Source organism: Canis lupus, chromosome 16 (assembly GCF_011100685.1).
Source record: "Canis lupus familiaris isolate Mischka breed German Shepherd chromosome 16, alternate assembly UU_Cfam_GSD_1.0, whole genome shotgun sequence".
Lineage (NCBI taxonomy): Eukaryota > Metazoa > Chordata > Mammalia > Carnivora > Canidae > Canis > Canis lupus.
In genome coordinates this window covers 7,291,033-7,306,635 of record NC_049237.1, presented here as the reverse complement: position 1 = coordinate 7,306,635, position 15,603 = coordinate 7,291,033, and the positions used below count along the sequence as shown (strand labels likewise).

The following is a 15,603-nucleotide window of genomic DNA, read 5'->3' as shown; positions in this document are numbered from 1 at the left end:
TTATGTAGGAAAATGGCCTTATTCTTAATTTTATTTTATTTTATTTTTTTTTTATGATAGACATAGAGAGAGAGAGAGAGAGGGAGAGGCAGAGACACAGGCAGAGGGACAAGCAGGCTCCATGCAGGGAGCCCCATGCGGGGCGGGACTCGATCCCAGGGCTCCAGGATCACGCCCTGGACCAAAGGCAGGCGCCAAACCGCTGAGCTACCGAGGGATCCCCTTATTCTTAGATTTAAAATGAGGTATTCAGAAATGTAATGATATGATGTCTGGAACTTATTGTCCAATAGTTCGGCAGAAAAAGAGCCGCACACCAGTCGATAGTCAGTTCGGCTAGAATGTGGGCTGATTTTGTTCCAAAGCATTTGATACGATTAAGGAACAATCTGATCGTAGGGGATTTCCTGTTTGCTGATAGACAATTTTGGTCACAAGGGTAGCAACTTGAATGCTGAAAACTGCACCCGAGCAGGAATGAGCCACACAGAAATGCACAGAATGCAGTCCCCGCTATAACTCAAACACCCGTGCGTTACCTTCGTTCACTGGGTTAGAAGCTGGCCCAGCGGTTTGGCGCCACCTTTGGCCTGGGGTGTGATCCTGGAGGCCCAGGATGGAGTCCCACGTCGGGCTCCCTGCATGGGGCCTGCTTCTCCCTTTGCCTGTGTCTCTGCCTCTCTCTCGCTCTGTGTCTCTCATGAATAAATAAATAAAATCTTTAAAAGAAAGCTGTGCCTGTCACTTCTAGGGCCACCACTGTCCATCCAATGTCACATAGCCCTCCTTCCACTTCACCATAAATCACAAGCTCCACACTTCTGACATCCACCTTCCTATGCAAAGTCAGCTCTTTCTTAAGGTGAAATGCCACACTTTGAGTATTTATGTCTCTCTTAATTCATTACCGTATGTATAATCATCCTACCATTCGTATATTCGGTTCCCATCTTTGCTTAAACAAGTCACTGACAGTTTCTGAGTGCTATGCCCTGACCCCATCTTCTCCATACACCTTGTGACTTTTTACTCCAAGTCTTTCACAGCCCAGTGATTTTTAGGAATGCAGGTTAAGGATACGGCTAAAGATAAAGCAAATATGGCAAAATGTCCAAGAAATGGGGGCAGACTCTAAGTTTGCACTATACTATTCCTCTAACTTTTCTGAGGTCTTAAAAAAATGTCAACATACAAATTGGGGAACATAATGTAAATAAAGGCGATGTGGAAAAACATAAGGTAAGCAGAAAGGACTCTGCAAAAGCAAAATGTAATTGAGGCAGTGTGCAATAAATAGGGTAATAAAGAGGCATCGTTGGCTAAAGGTCATGCTTAACAGAAATATTACACTATTCACAAAAACTGGAAATGCCTGGGCTGCTCAGTGGTTGAGCATCAGCCTTCAGCTCAGGTCGTGATCCTGGGGTCACGGGATCGAATCCCACATCGGGCTCCCCGCAAGGAGCCTGCTTCTCCCTCTGCCTGTGTCTCTGCCTCTCTGGGTCTCCTATGAATACATAAAATCTTAAAAAAAATAAAAATGAAAAAAATTAGAAACCAGTTTACATATAAAACTTGTAGAGGCTTCGAGGAAAGCGATTCTGCAAAAATGAAATCATTGCGGTGAGTAATTAAATGCCAGAAAAACCCCCCACTGAATGTAGCCACCCCAGGCCCGGTCTCCCCACTGCAAGCCCTCTAGCCTCCCAAATACCCTCACTGCCCCGTAGGAACTGCGCCAGGAAGCTGGGGCCCCGACGGATTCAACAAAAGGCTCATCTGAGGGGTAACCAGAGAAAGAGGGTTTTTTGTTTTTTTGATTTTTGTTTCTCTCATTTCAAGTTTATTAAAACTTTAGCAGTACAAATTACCCAGGTTGCAGATTATCAAAAGATCAACTCAATTAAGTCCACATTAAAAAAAGCGGCGGGGGCAACCCAGGTGGCTCAGCGCCACCTTCAGCCCAGGGCCTGATCCTGGAGACTCGGGATCGAGTCCCAAGTCGGGCTCCCTGCTTGGAGCCTGCTTCTCCCTCTGCCTGTGTTTCTGCTTCTCTCTCATGAATAAATCAATAAAATCTTTTTTTTTTTTAAAAGACAAACATAAAACCCAGAAACAATGAAAAGAGGAAAAAAACATAAAGGAGATTCATCAGCAAGTCTCTAAAAGTTAAAATTTGAGACAGAATGGAAAGGAGTTTACACAACTCACTCATCCACTTTTGTCTTCATCTGTTCCAGGGCTTGATTCATGATCACATTTTTTATTTTTATCATGTACGTGGTCATTTTCTTGACCCTTTGATTTTGGACGGACAAGGGCCTCTCCCCCTCTCTCTCTCCTGCCTCCGGCCTCCGGCCACCCGTGGGCCCGCCTCAAGGCCCCACCTCGCCTCCAGCTTCAAAGACAACTTAGAGGGAAGGGCCACAGGTGGCCATCTGCGTTAGGGACATCCAACCAGCCGGTCAATAAATATTGGCAGAACATGACTTGGCAGCAAGTGCCAGGGGCTGGGCTCCTGCAAAGGCAAACATGTCCCTGTTGAAAGGAACGGGGGCTCCCAGCTCCCTGGGCCGGTGGCTCAGCCACCCAGGGGAAGCCAGAGGGCAAGGCTGAGCCTGGCTGTGGATGGACAGACGGTGTGCACCTGCCACCTGCCGTTCTGAAGGTCAGCCTGGCAGCTGCATACATGCCAGAGCCTCCCAGGGCTGGTGTTTGGGGAGCTCCGGCCCCAGGTGAGTCACTCTCCATCCTGTGAACGACAACCAGGACCGCCTCTGCCTCCTTTGCTGCTTCCCCGTGAGGTGGCCTCGGCAACCAGCACTTCTCCGGGAGAACAGACACCAGTGCTAACCGCTGCTGCCTCTTAGAAAGTTCATCTCGAAATAGTCCAAGTAGACAGAACAAGGATCCCAACCAAAATAATCTCTAAGGGGAAATACGTGACTTTCCTTCCTCCTCCTCCTCCCCATTCCCGTTGGGTGGTTCCCAATCAAGAATTTCCTCTTGAACACAGGGGAAGGGAAGGAAAAGAAGATGAAAACAGGGAGGGAGGCAAACCGTGAGAGGCTCCTAACTCTGGGAAACAAGCTGGGGGTTGCTGGAGGGGGTGGGGGAGCTGGGGTGACAGGGTGACGGGCAGGAAGGAGGGCACGTGATGGAATCAGCAGCGGGTGTCACATGCCACTGATGAATCACTAAATTCTACCTCTGAAACTAATAACATACTATGTTAATTAAGTTGAATTTAAATAAAAAAAGAATCTCCTCGAGGGCTTCGCATCAGGACAATCCTGTTACAGCTCCTTCTGACCTCAAGAGTGGAACTTTGCACCCCTTTGCTCTCCCCCAACAGATTCCTTGATTCTTTTTTTTTTTTTTTTCTTTTTTTCTTACCAGGCATCAGCTTCTTTCTAGCAGCATATACATCTGCTAATTCCAGTCGGGAAGTAAGAAGGAATCCTGTCTCCAGAAGGAAGGCAAGAATCCGGCAACACTTGTAGTCCCAGCACCACATTCCCTCATCTGCTTAGAGAGCCACCAGATGCCACAGGAGGGAGAAACCTCAAAAGATTATTTGGTTCAGACTCCGAACACCAGAGAAGGAAACAGCCTCTACTGACTCTTGGTTGTAAATGGTTCTGGAACAGTTTTTAAACCACCGGGGATGAGGGCAGCCCGGGTGGCTCAGCAGTTGAGCATCTGCCTTCGGCCTAGGCCGTGACCCTGGAGACCTGGGATCGAGTCCCGCGTCGGGCTCCCTGCATGGAGTCTGCTCCTCCCTCTGCCTGTGTCTCTGCCTCTCTCTCTCTCTGTGTCTCATGAATAAATAAATAAAATCTTTAAAAAAAAAATAAAAATAAACCACCTGGGATGAGAGCATGTGCACAGCAAAGGAAGCATCGGTATAAAGACACCTGAGGCAGGAAGCAATGCATCCTGGGGATCTCAAGTCCGCCCCAGGCCAGTCCAAGACTGAATTCCAGCGCATTAATTCTAGGAGGAGGAACCCTTCCATTTCCCGGGCCCTGTGTCATGTCACCCTGGGCAGCCGTGTGCAGAGGGAGGGCAGGCCCCGGGACCTGGCTCGCCCCTGGGCCGGTGCAGGTGACTGCAGGGTATCCGCTGTGCTCACCGGTACAGTGATGAGAGGGGGATGAAGGATCAGAGGCCAGCTCCCCCACAGCGGGCACCCCGTAACCACCCCGTAACCGTGGGGGTGCCTCCCACCTCTGCCTCACTCGCTGAGTGAGGTGAAGGAAGGGAACCCACAGCAGGTGGCCCCAAACTGGCTTCTCCCTGGAAGCCGCAAGCAGGTGAATCCCCAGCACCCAGGGAAGACTCTGCCCATGTGGGATTAATGAAATTAACCGCACTCGTGCTTCCCCCGCCCTCTGAGGGACCTTCCAAGGGACCTTCCGAGGGAGGATGTGGCCCCCAGGCCATCATTCTGAGGACCTCCTGGCTGACCGACAGGCCACCCTCTCTTTGCCCTTGGAGCTGCCCATTCTTAGGACTGCTCTTTGCATCTCAAAATGATGTTCCAGATCTTCCATTCTCATTCCCCCCAGCCCGAATCCCGCTGTGCCCGCCTCGTCTCCACCGCGTAAAAGAAAATGCTGGTGTCGTGTGGACTTTATGGAGACTGCACGGAGGTTAAGGTTAGTGTGATCTCAAACACACTCACCTGATACAAACTGAGGAGCATGTAGAGGAAATGAAACAGGTGTTCAGGGGCAATTTGGGCCGTGGCTAGTTGAGGGAGGAAGAGGCAGTAATTCATCTCATCAAGAACAATAGGAAGAACAATAGGAAAAGAGCTTATCTTTCAAAACCTCAGCTCTGGGACGCCTGGGTGGCTCAGTGGTTGAGCGTCTGCCTTCAGCTCAGGTCATGATCATGGGGTCCTGGGATCGAGTCCCGCATCGGGCTCCCTGCAGGGAGCCTGCTTCTCCCTCCGCCTAGGTCTCTGCCTCTCTCTGTGTGTCTCATTAATAAATAAATAAACAAAATCTTAAAAAAAAAAAAAAAAAAAAACCTCAGCCCTCCTCCCCTCAACCCTCCAGGGCAAACACACAATGGATAGGAATTCCCCCCAAGTCCCCACGAAATAACTCGGTGAGGGGGTGGACACAGCATTTTAAAGTGAATCTCTTATAAAAGAAACAGTCCAGTGATTCACTGGCGTCAGACACCGGGTCCAAAGCCTCCTCTGCCACAGGCCCACACACAAGCAGGCAGAAAAAAGTAGGAAAATTTTACTAAAAATTCAACAAAATTAAAAATTAAAAATCGGGGCTTGACTCATGGGCTGAACACAATGAAAAAACAAGATTCTGGCTGCCAACCTCTCCCACCTGGCCTTCGGAGTTAGCATCTGGGCCTGGTTTCAATAGCAGCTTTGTAGCCCAGATGGCCAGCACCGCCACTCTAGGGGCTCCCTGCTCCAGGGAGACACTGCACGAGGACAGAGCCTCTGCTCCACTTGAACCCCAAGTCCCTAGTCCGCACGTCATTTGTGGATCTGACCAGCATATTCTTCAGGCCGTGAATCCAAAGCAAATCCCATTCTTCACACCTCTCCCCTCTTCTCCGATTCTTCCTATAGATGCCCAACCGAAAACTTGTCTCCAGAAGCAGAAAAGGACTCGTTCCCTGCCAGACACCAGTCTGCAAATCGCTGAGCCTTCTCCTGCCAGAGGTGCGTCTACCTGTGCGCACACCTGCCCACACACACCCTGACAAGGACCCACTCCTCCCTTCTACCTTTTTTTTTTTTTTTTTAAGATTTTATTTATTTGTGAGAGACCCAGAGACACAGGCAGGGGAGAAACAGGCTCCATGCAGGGAGCCTGACGTGGGACTCAATCCCCGGTCTCCGGGATCATGCCCTGGGCTGAAGGCGGGCTGGGCCACCCGGGCTGCCCCTACCCTCTTACATCCCCTCTCTCCACACAGACTCCTCATGCCCCACTGATGCACCGCAGCTGGGGACCCTCTTTTCCTACATCTCTCTCGCCCTCCTGTGTGCACAGGTGCCCACAGTTCCTCAGATGGGGTGGGAAGCTGAATGAAACGGCTGTGGGCCTGGCAGTAAATGACTCGGTAGGTCTGGGGAGGAGGAAGAAGGGGAGGAAATGATGCAGGTGGAAGAAACAGGAAAGTGGAGAGGAAGAAAGAGGTAAACAAGAGAAAGAAAAGTCTAGACTATCTGCCACCTGAGAAGATCTGTGATATGTTCTGATTTTTGTAAAGAAGCCAGTCTGCGCTCTACTGTTTGTGGTATCCGAGACTAAGGAAGGGCCAAAGTCTTGGTGGACAAGGTCACGGGCACTAGGCTCTAACCAGCTGAGCTACCCGGCCCCTCTTGGCAAAGCTGGATTAAATAGTTACACGTGATCTGCCTCCACAGCAGAGTCAGGAGGATACTGAACTCAAACCAGGAGACCTGGCCCAGTCCCCAGAGGTCTCCAGCTCACCGGGCAACTGAGGACCGGCCTCTCACGTCGCCAGACGATGACTTCCTCGCCTGTCACACAAGGGGACACCACAGGAGCTCTGCTACCCTTGGAAGATCCAAAATCTCAGGAGCATTCATTCCAACTTCCACGTTAGGAGATGGACCATAGCATTATCACTTTCTAGAGGTACTATCAGAGGTTTTTTCTTTTTAACATGACACAAAGTGCCATCTTGGACTGTGATAGATGACAAGAGAGAGGTAAGTTAATGGGCAGGGAACAGTTTTAAAAAAAAAAAAACAAACGCCTATAACCAAAACCACCAACCAAAGTGAAACACATTCTCCTCCCGGTCCTCTCCACTCCCTGGGTACAGTAATGATAAAAAGTTGGGGGACAGAGTTTCAGGCAACGCAGTACACTAGAAAGACGGGACTTAGAGTCAAGTGTCATTGGCTACTTAGTATTTCCAAATCACTCACTCAGCCTTGGTCTGTTTTGCTCACGGAGAAAACTGGGTGGAAACGACGCTCCAGTTAGTGAGGACCACGATTACATGAAACACCATTGAGAGTAAAGACCTGCCCGGTGTCTGGGTATCACTTACAATCCCATTCTGTCCACACTAACCTTAATTTGAAAACTGTTCTGTCTACACACACACACACACACACACACACCTGGCCAAATGATGGTCGCAGCTGGGACTGACGCGAAGAAGGATCCCAGGCCTGCCGTGCTCTCCAGGTTTATCAACTCCATCTGGGGTTCTGTAGGATCTCCTTTCCCCCTCCCTCTCCCTACCCTCTACTGTCCGAGCTAGCCCTGCAGAACCAGACCCTGTTAACGTCCCCTTGCTGTTTCTTCTGTCCTTCAGCCTTTCCCAGAATGGCTCATGCCAGCATCTCTTTACCTGTAGGTGATGGGGTATAGGGCCTAAGTTACAAAGTTTCTGCTTTTGTCTAGCGATAAGGATTGACCAGTTTGGCCCAAAGAGCGGTATCCAATTGGATCCACAGACTCCATCTGGGAGTCCCAACCGCGCGAGTCAACCAACGTGTTAGAGAAAGAGAAAATACCAGTATACACCACGTGTGGACGGGGTTAGTACTAGCTCGTGACACTTCTGCCAGTGACACACGCGAGAGCACTGTGATGTAAAATTACCTTCCAACACTGGGTTGGACACACAGCCAAAGAAAGAGTTTGAAGGCCGAGGGACACACAGGAGTCAGAAGGGCCGAGTCCCTCCACCTGTTGGCACTGGTTTCCTTCCGCGTCTCGCTGCTTTATCATCCCTGGCCAGGTCACCCGGCCTGGACACTTGGACCGCCCGCCACTTGGAGAGTCCAACCCTTTCTCCTCCCACCGCGTGGCAACCCTTGGGGTCCACCAGAACCCATCCAGGGAGGACCAGGAGGAAGCGGGTCTCTCCCTTCACCGACGGGCAGGCACTCCACACTCCGGGGCTCGGCTGGGGTGTCCGGCTCAGAGGGAAACACCTGGGCTTCCTAGGAGCCCCGACCCGGGAGGACCAGGCCTGCGCCTTCACTGCCAGGGCAGCCCAGGCAGCCCGCTCTGGCTGGAGGCCGCTAGCGAGCACCCGAGCACCCGAGCACCCGAGCACCCGAGCACCCGAGGCCCGCCCCGAGCGCACAGGCGCCCACTTTTGAACCGCCGTGAAGTTCTGGCCGCTCGCTCGGACCCTTCCTCCCTGGGCGGCTAAGCTGAAGACTATTTTCGGGGACCCTTTAATCCTCCCAAGCCACCATCAGGAGTCTCCCTGCGGCCGCCGCTCCTCCACCAGTCTCGAGCTCCATCTCCCCCCGAGGCTCCCCGCACGACCCCCCGGACGGCGCTGGCGGAGGCGGAGGCGGAGTCGGAGCGAACTTGGCCGCGCGCAAAGTTACCGCGCGGGTTAGGGCGGGGCGGGGCCCCGGGACCCCGGAGCTCGGTGCCGTCCCTTGCAGCGTTCACCTGGGGGGCGTCCCTCCTCTCCGGGGGGGTGGGGGGCCGCTCAGCCAAGCCACAAAACAAAAGCCCGCGCGCCCGGGGCTGCAAACAGGATTCCCCGGCGCCGGCCAAGTGCGAACGAGGCTGCGGGAGGGCGCGCGGGCTGCGGCTCCGCGGGGACCCGGGCGCGGGGGGGCGGGGGGGCGGGGGGGCGGCGCCGGGAACAAAGCCCCGCGTCCTCGCGGGGGCCCCGCGGCGGGGCTGGGGGTGCAGGTGCGCGCGCAGCGAGCCCCTCCCCGCCGCCCCCCAAGCCCCGGGGGCGACCCTCTCCCGCGCGCGCCCTCCCCCCCGCCCCCTCCCGGAGCGGCCCTCACCCGAGCGGGGATCGAAGGTGACCACGAACACGGCCACCACCTGGTCCTCCTCCACGTCGCCCGGCTCCAGGCGCCCGGGCTGCAGCAGCACCTCGGAGGCGCCCGGCTCCCCGGGCCCCCGCCTCCCCCGCGGCCCCGCGGCCCCGCGGCCGCCCCCGCCCGCGCCGCAGCCCCGGCCTCCGGCCTGCAGCTCCGGGGCCCGCGGCGGGGAGACGGCGGGGCCCTCGGCCCAGCGCAGCAGCGGCGCCGCGGCTCCCCGCTCCACCATGGCGAGGCGAGGAGGAGCCGCGGGCGGCGGGGGGCGGGCGCAGGGGCGGGCTGCGGGCACTCCCCTCGCCGCGCCCGGCCCAGGCCGCACCTGCCCCGCCCGCCGCCCGCCGCCCGCCGCCCGCGCCCCCGGGGCCTCGCCGGGCCGCGTGCCCCGGTGCATGGGCGCGCGCAGGTGTGAGCCCCCGCCCCCGCCCCCGCCCCCGCCCCCGGCTCCGTCCGCCCGCCCGGGCCCGTCGGGGAGCTGGGCCGCCCGAATTGGCAAGCGCCGTCATTATTTTTTGCAACCCCCTGGGCGCGGGGACCGGGGCAGAAATGTGTTCCATCATCCTGGAAGCGCGGCCGGGGCTGGCGCTGGGCCGGGAAGGCAGCCGCAGAGGCGGCCCCGCTGCCCCGCTGCGCTCCGCGCTGGGCCCGGCCCCCCGCAGCTGCGGGCCCTGGCGTCGGGCCTCGGGGCGCCGTGTCTCCGGCTGCGCCCTTGAACCCGCTGTACAGTGGCCCCCCCCGGACCCTGCCCGGGGCCCCCATCCGTTTAGGTGACCAAGCCCCCACAGAGCCTGGGGGATGGCCTCTTGCTTGTCCTTGGGGTGAGGAGCCGGGAGGTCGCGCTAAACATATAAATAACGAAAGGAGTCCCCCTCCTTTAGGCAAAATGCGGCATAAACAGATTATTGTTTTGTCATGGATTTTGGCCTGAAACCTGCAGTCCTGGGCAGTCCCGGACCATCTCCCTTGGGAAGATGGGGTTAAACTGTATCACCACTGTGTCTCGGGCACATGGGGTATGGATCTTTATCAACACCCCCTGGGCGACACCTGCTGCATAAATCATAAATCCACTGGGTCCTTCTGAGAGCAGACTGCTGAGATAAATTTGGTGTCTGAACAAGTTTCTCTTCCTTGAATCGTGCTTTCTTACGATTTTAACGGCTATTCCTATTATTCCCACCTCCTCCGATTAGTCTCCGGGTGCACTCAAGGGTTGAGGCATTCAAAATAGTATTTCTAAATATAAAAGTGGGGGTTCATAGACAATCCTTAGTCGATTTTGAAAGCCATCAGCTTCAGTTCTGACTTTTCTCTTTCTCCGCTGAGGGACCAGCTTTTTCCCTGATCTTTTGTGTGAACCCCACCCTGAACCCCCAGTATAATACTATCAAGTTGTGTATGTACCGAGAAATAAACTCATAGTCTCCATCCTATATATATTCACCCTATCTGTAATCTGCTAGATAAACAGAAGACCAAAATGTCCAAACTTTAAACCCAGAGCCTTTCCCAGTCTCCATTTATGTATATGTTCTAGCTCACCAGCCTCTATGTCTATCTTCAGATTCCTGGAGCCTTGCGTAACAGGTGCAACACGGACATTCGTCAACTAGGCAGGTGAATAGAGACTCATGTCTGTACCACCGGCTCCTTCTGCAGGCTTAACCTAGTATCTTGCACATAACAGGTGCTCAAAAAGGTTAATGATGGTGATGACAGGCCTCTTAACACACATTCACGGCCTGAAACTGGCTCTATACCTGACTATCAGATTTATCTTCTATCTACTGAATTTCATAAAATGATAGAAACTAAAATTAGCTATTAGAACAGCTCTCCTGGGAAAGGAGTGTGAAGGGCAAGAGGAAGTGCAGAGCAGTCACATTCAAAGACCCTAAGATGGGGATCCCTGGGTGGCTCAGCGGTTTAGCACCTGCCTTCTGCCCAGGGTGTGATCCTGGAGTCCCGGGATCGAGTCCCATATCGGGCTCCCTGCATGGAGCCTGCTTCTCCCTCTGCCCGTGTGTCTGCCTCTCTCTCTCTCTGTGTCTCTCATGAATAAATAATTAAAATCTTAAAAAAAAAAAAAACAAAGTCCCTAAGATGTTATATTTCAAAATGAGTTCCCTAGAACCCCATCTATCTTTTATTATTTTTTTCTAAGTTTTAAAATAAAATTATCTTCCCAAATAGTGAATATATCTACATTATATAAAGTACATTATATAAAGCATATCTACATTATATAAATATATTTATAATATATAAACATGTATATAAAAGACATTATATAAAAGTAATTTTGATCTATAATCTCACCATTGAGTTGGCCACTGTTAAGATTTTGCTTATCCTGCTTTACCAATTCTGGGGTGCAGCTTTTCACTGGGTAACATTGCTACCGAGACTCATAATTGCTGCCAGCCCTGCTGAGGTCGAGTTCTCACAGAGGAGATTTGTGTTTGCTTTTGTCAGCCATCTGGAGGCACCACCAACCTGACATTACTTTGAGTGAAATTCTCTGCTTGAGGTTCTTTGGTAGTGGCAATTCAAAATGCAGACTATCGCAAAGACTGGCTTATAGTTCAAATTCTTGGGGGCGATGCTTTTCTTCCCTCTAGCTGATGACAAAGTGGAGATGAGCAAGTTGCCCTGCCTGGCTCTTTCCTGTGGGAGATACATTTGCCGCAGCTGCATATGGGTTATGCTGGACTCCTCATCTTGGGGGTATTTTAAAATTCTTGGTGGCATGGAAAAATAATGCTATATCTTAAATGATATAATTGTTTTCTCTGTTTATGTTGAAATATACCATATATCAATTTTATTATTTTTTTTCTTAGCATCAGACCATGAACATTTTCCCATCCTATTAGGAAGTTTTTATTTGCATCATTTTAATGGTTCCTGTTGTATGTATGTTCGAAAATTTACCTAACCATTCTCTCCTTGTTGGACAATCAAGCCCTTCCTCTTTTTGCTGGGCCTAAAGTGTTGGCAAGGGATCCCTGGGTGGCGCAGCGGTTTGGCGCCTGCCTTTGGCCCAGGGTGTGATCCTGGAGACCCAGGATCGAATCCCACGTCGGGCTCCTGGTGCATGGAGCCTGCTTCTCCCTCTGCCTGTGTCTCTGCCTCTCTCTCTCTCTCCCTGTGTGACTATCATAAATAAATAAAAATTAAAAAAAAATAAAGTGTTGGCAAAATTTCACCCTGAATTAATAGTACCAATTATATGTCATGCCCTGCACACAGTGCTGGGGCAGCCAGGAAGAAGACAGACATCCCTTCTCATCAGGCCTAGAGCCCATCAAGGAGGGCAGCTATCAGGCAAGGAATGAAATCTAGAAGGAGGGGTGACCAGCAGGAACAATCAGCTATTTGGGTTGTTGGTTTATGCCACAGTGCCAAAGGGGCAATACTGGGTCAAAATGTATTGGTGTTTTTGTTTAAGTGTGTTTTTATTTTTTACTTTTTTAAAGATTTTATTTATTTATTCATGAGAGACACAGAGCGAGAGAGCGAGAGGCAGAGCCACAGGCAGAGGGAGAAGCAGGCTCCATGCAGGGAACCCGACACGGGACTCGATCCCAGGTCTCCAGGATCACAACCTGGGCCGAAGGCTGGCACTAAACCACTGAGCCACCTGGGCTGCCCTTTTTTTTTTTTTTTTAATTTTTTATTTGTTTATGATAGTCACAGAGAGAGAGAGAGAGGCAGAGACACAGGCAGAGGGAGAAGCAGGCTCCATGCCAGGAGCCTGACGCGGGACTAAATCCCGGGACTCCAGGATCGTGCCCTGGGCCAAAGGCAGGCGCCAAACCGCTGAGCCACCCAGGGATCCCTGGGCTGCCCTTAAGTGTGTTTTTAAAGGTTTTTGATAATCTTGCCAAAGTGTTGAGTCAGTGGTGGATAAGGGTGTCAATTTCATTTCGCTCTTGTCCTAATTAGATTTAATTTAGTTTAGATTAATATTAATAATATATATATTATATATATTTTTTATATTATATTATATATATAGATAATAATTAATAGTAAGATTTAATTTAATTTAGATTTAATTGCTGTTTAAATTTAGATTTAATTGCTGTTTAAAACTTTTTTTGCCAATCTGTCAGATGAACATGACATTTTGTTGTTTTTGTTTGTTTTTTATTTAAGTTCAATTAGCCAACATAAAGTAATACGTACTTAGTTTCAGGTGTAGTGTTTAATAATTTATCAGTTGCATATAATGCCCAGTGCTCATCACATCAGGTGCCATGTGATGTGGCATTTTGTTTCTAAGTTAACGTTTTGTGACTGACTCTAACCTGGTTTCAAAATTTATGTTGGTGATTTGTGGCTGCTCTGCAGGGCACCGCTTGTGATGCCTTTTGCTTGCTTAACTTCAAGGGTCTTCATGTTCTTGTTATCAATTTACATGAGTTCTTTATATAATGAGAATATTTGTATTTTCTCTAACATAATTTTTACTAATCTTATTTCCAGTTTATTGTGTGGTTTCAATGCTGCTTAATTGCTTTGTGAAATTTAGAAGTTCTAAACCTTATGTCGTCAAACTTACCAATTCTTTTCGTGATTTCTAATGTTGGCTTGACATCAGGAAGTTGGTTCCACACCCCGAAATTGGATCAACATTCACTTTTATTCTTTAAGGTATTTATACATTGGTTTTGCACATTTAATTTCTTAATCTAATCAGTGTCTATATTGATAATGTGTTATGAAGTGAGACTCTAAAATTTTTATTGAATAGTTAACCAATAATTGCTATACCACTATTGAGTAATTCTTTCAATTCCTATGATTTATAATTCCCCTTTAAATGATAATATTGAATTATTGGTATTTACTAATTTATGTATTCTTCACCATTGATATGTCTATTCCTCAAAGTTTTGTAAGTTTTTATTTCTAGCAGAGGTAGTCTTCTCTTTTCACTCTTTAAAAAAATTCTTCAGCTATTTCTTTGACAATTATTTCTCCATGTGAAAATTATTTAAAATGATTCTATCCAGTTTAAAAAAAAAAAACCTGTGAGCTTTTTCACTCAAACTGCACGAGTTTTACATATTTACTAGGGAAAAACCAGTATCTGTATGTGACTAAGCCATTTAATTCTCTCTTTGAGGATTAGTCTTCCATCCAGCTAAGGAATAGGTTACACTGCCTCCATGATCAAGCTGCATAGTTAGTTGACCGGAGTCAATATTGAGTGGTCCAGACAGGAGTCCAGACTGTGGGACAAACTGAAGTGTAACAGGATGAAATTAAGAATGTGCATAAAGGGATAAAAAAATAGTCTTCCTAATGGTGTAAGGAGAATCTCTATATGCTTATCTCTCCTGTGAACTTAAGTCCCACATATCCTGAGGACCCAAAGCTCTGAGCATCCAGAGACATCCTGGGAAATCTGATCTGTTTCAGATTCCTGCCTTCCTCGCGTCTACTGTATGCATTAGACCATAATAGCTATAACTGCAGCCCCACCTGTTCTATTTCCTTTCACTCCTCCCAGATTGTCTGTGCTACAGGAATTTGTTGGCTTGGCCCAAGCTGAAAACACGTTAAATCATACACCACAGAGGCTGAGCTCAGGTTGAGGCAGAAATGCTTAGGGGTTAACAGAATGAATAGTTAAAATTACTGAGTTATCTAAAATCAGGGCGCTTGAGTGGCTCAGTTGGTTGAGTGCCCGACCCTTGGTTTCGGCTCAGGTTGTGATCTCAGGGTCATGAGATTGAGCCCCACATCGGGCCCCTGTTTGGGATTCTCTCTCTCTCCCTCTGCCTCTTCTCTGGCTCTCTCTCAAATCAATCAATCAATGTTTTTAAAAATAAAAAATAAAATGAAATAAACACATTCCTCTGGAATATGTGCTGGAGTTGAAAACTTAAAATTTGAAACCTCATGAAAGATATTCATTGTATTCATTGTGCAAGCAAACACCTTGACTCCCAGCACCTATTGTGCACCACACCCTGTTCCCTGTTCCAGGTCATGGAAATAGAGCCCCAAACAAGAGTTAAAATCCTGTCCTCATAGAATTTGGATTCTTTTTTTTATTTTTAAAGATTTTATTTATTTATTCATGAGAGAGACACACACACACACACAGAGAGAGAGAGAGAGAGAGAGGCAGAGACACAGGCAGAGGGAGAAGCAGGCTCCATGCAGAGTGCCTGATGTGGGACTCGATCCTAGGACCCTGGGAGCTGAAGGCTGATGCTCAATCACTGAGTCACCCAGATGTCCCATGGAATTTAGATTCTACTGGGGGGTGGGATGGGGAGACACAGTGTTTAAAATGAAACATTAAAAAAATAAAAACAAAATGCACCCACTAAACGTGATGCAATGATAAGTTCTGTGAAGAGACTTGAAAGGGATAAGAAGTCAGAGAAATAGTGATGGGCACTCTAGGGGTTGTCCAGGAAGCCTCTCTGATAAATGGCTTTGAGCAGATGCCCGGAGGAAGTGAGGGACTAGGGCGAGACAGGTATGGAAAGATTTTGGCATCTGGAGGAACAGTGAGGAGCCTGGAACCAGCTAGGTTGTGGGGTGGGTCTTCTGGCTCATGGGTCTCAGAACAGGGGCTGGCTCCATATTTGGAGGGAAATAGGGAAGCCCTGGAGGATGGGGGGGGTGCTTTCAGAAGGACCCCATGCCTACTGTGTGCAGAACAGACTGCCCGGAGGCCAGCTGGGCAGGGAAGCAGGAGATGCCGTTAGGAGGAGGTCAGGGGAACTGAAAGGGTTTCTCCTAGACTGGATGCA

At 49.9% G+C, this 15,603-nt stretch overlaps 1 protein-coding gene across 3 annotated transcripts in view; it reads right to left on the bottom strand.

The window, feature by feature from the left end:
- The window catches only part of DENND11 (DENN domain containing 11), a 46,634-nt gene extending 37,578 nt beyond the window's left edge, over positions 1 to 9,056 (bottom strand). For 2 of the 3 annotated variants that reach the window (XM_038559376.1, XM_038559377.1), the window contains exon 1: positions 8,789 to 9,056. In XM_038559376.1, coding sequence (XP_038415304.1) covers positions 8,789 to 9,056 — 268 coding nt within the window. Of the gene's footprint in view, positions 1 to 2,211; positions 2,410 to 8,788 lie in introns of those variants that run through there. The other variant, XM_038559378.1, reaches the window with a different exon arrangement.
- Positions 9,057 to 15,603: the final 6,547 nt, after the last annotated feature.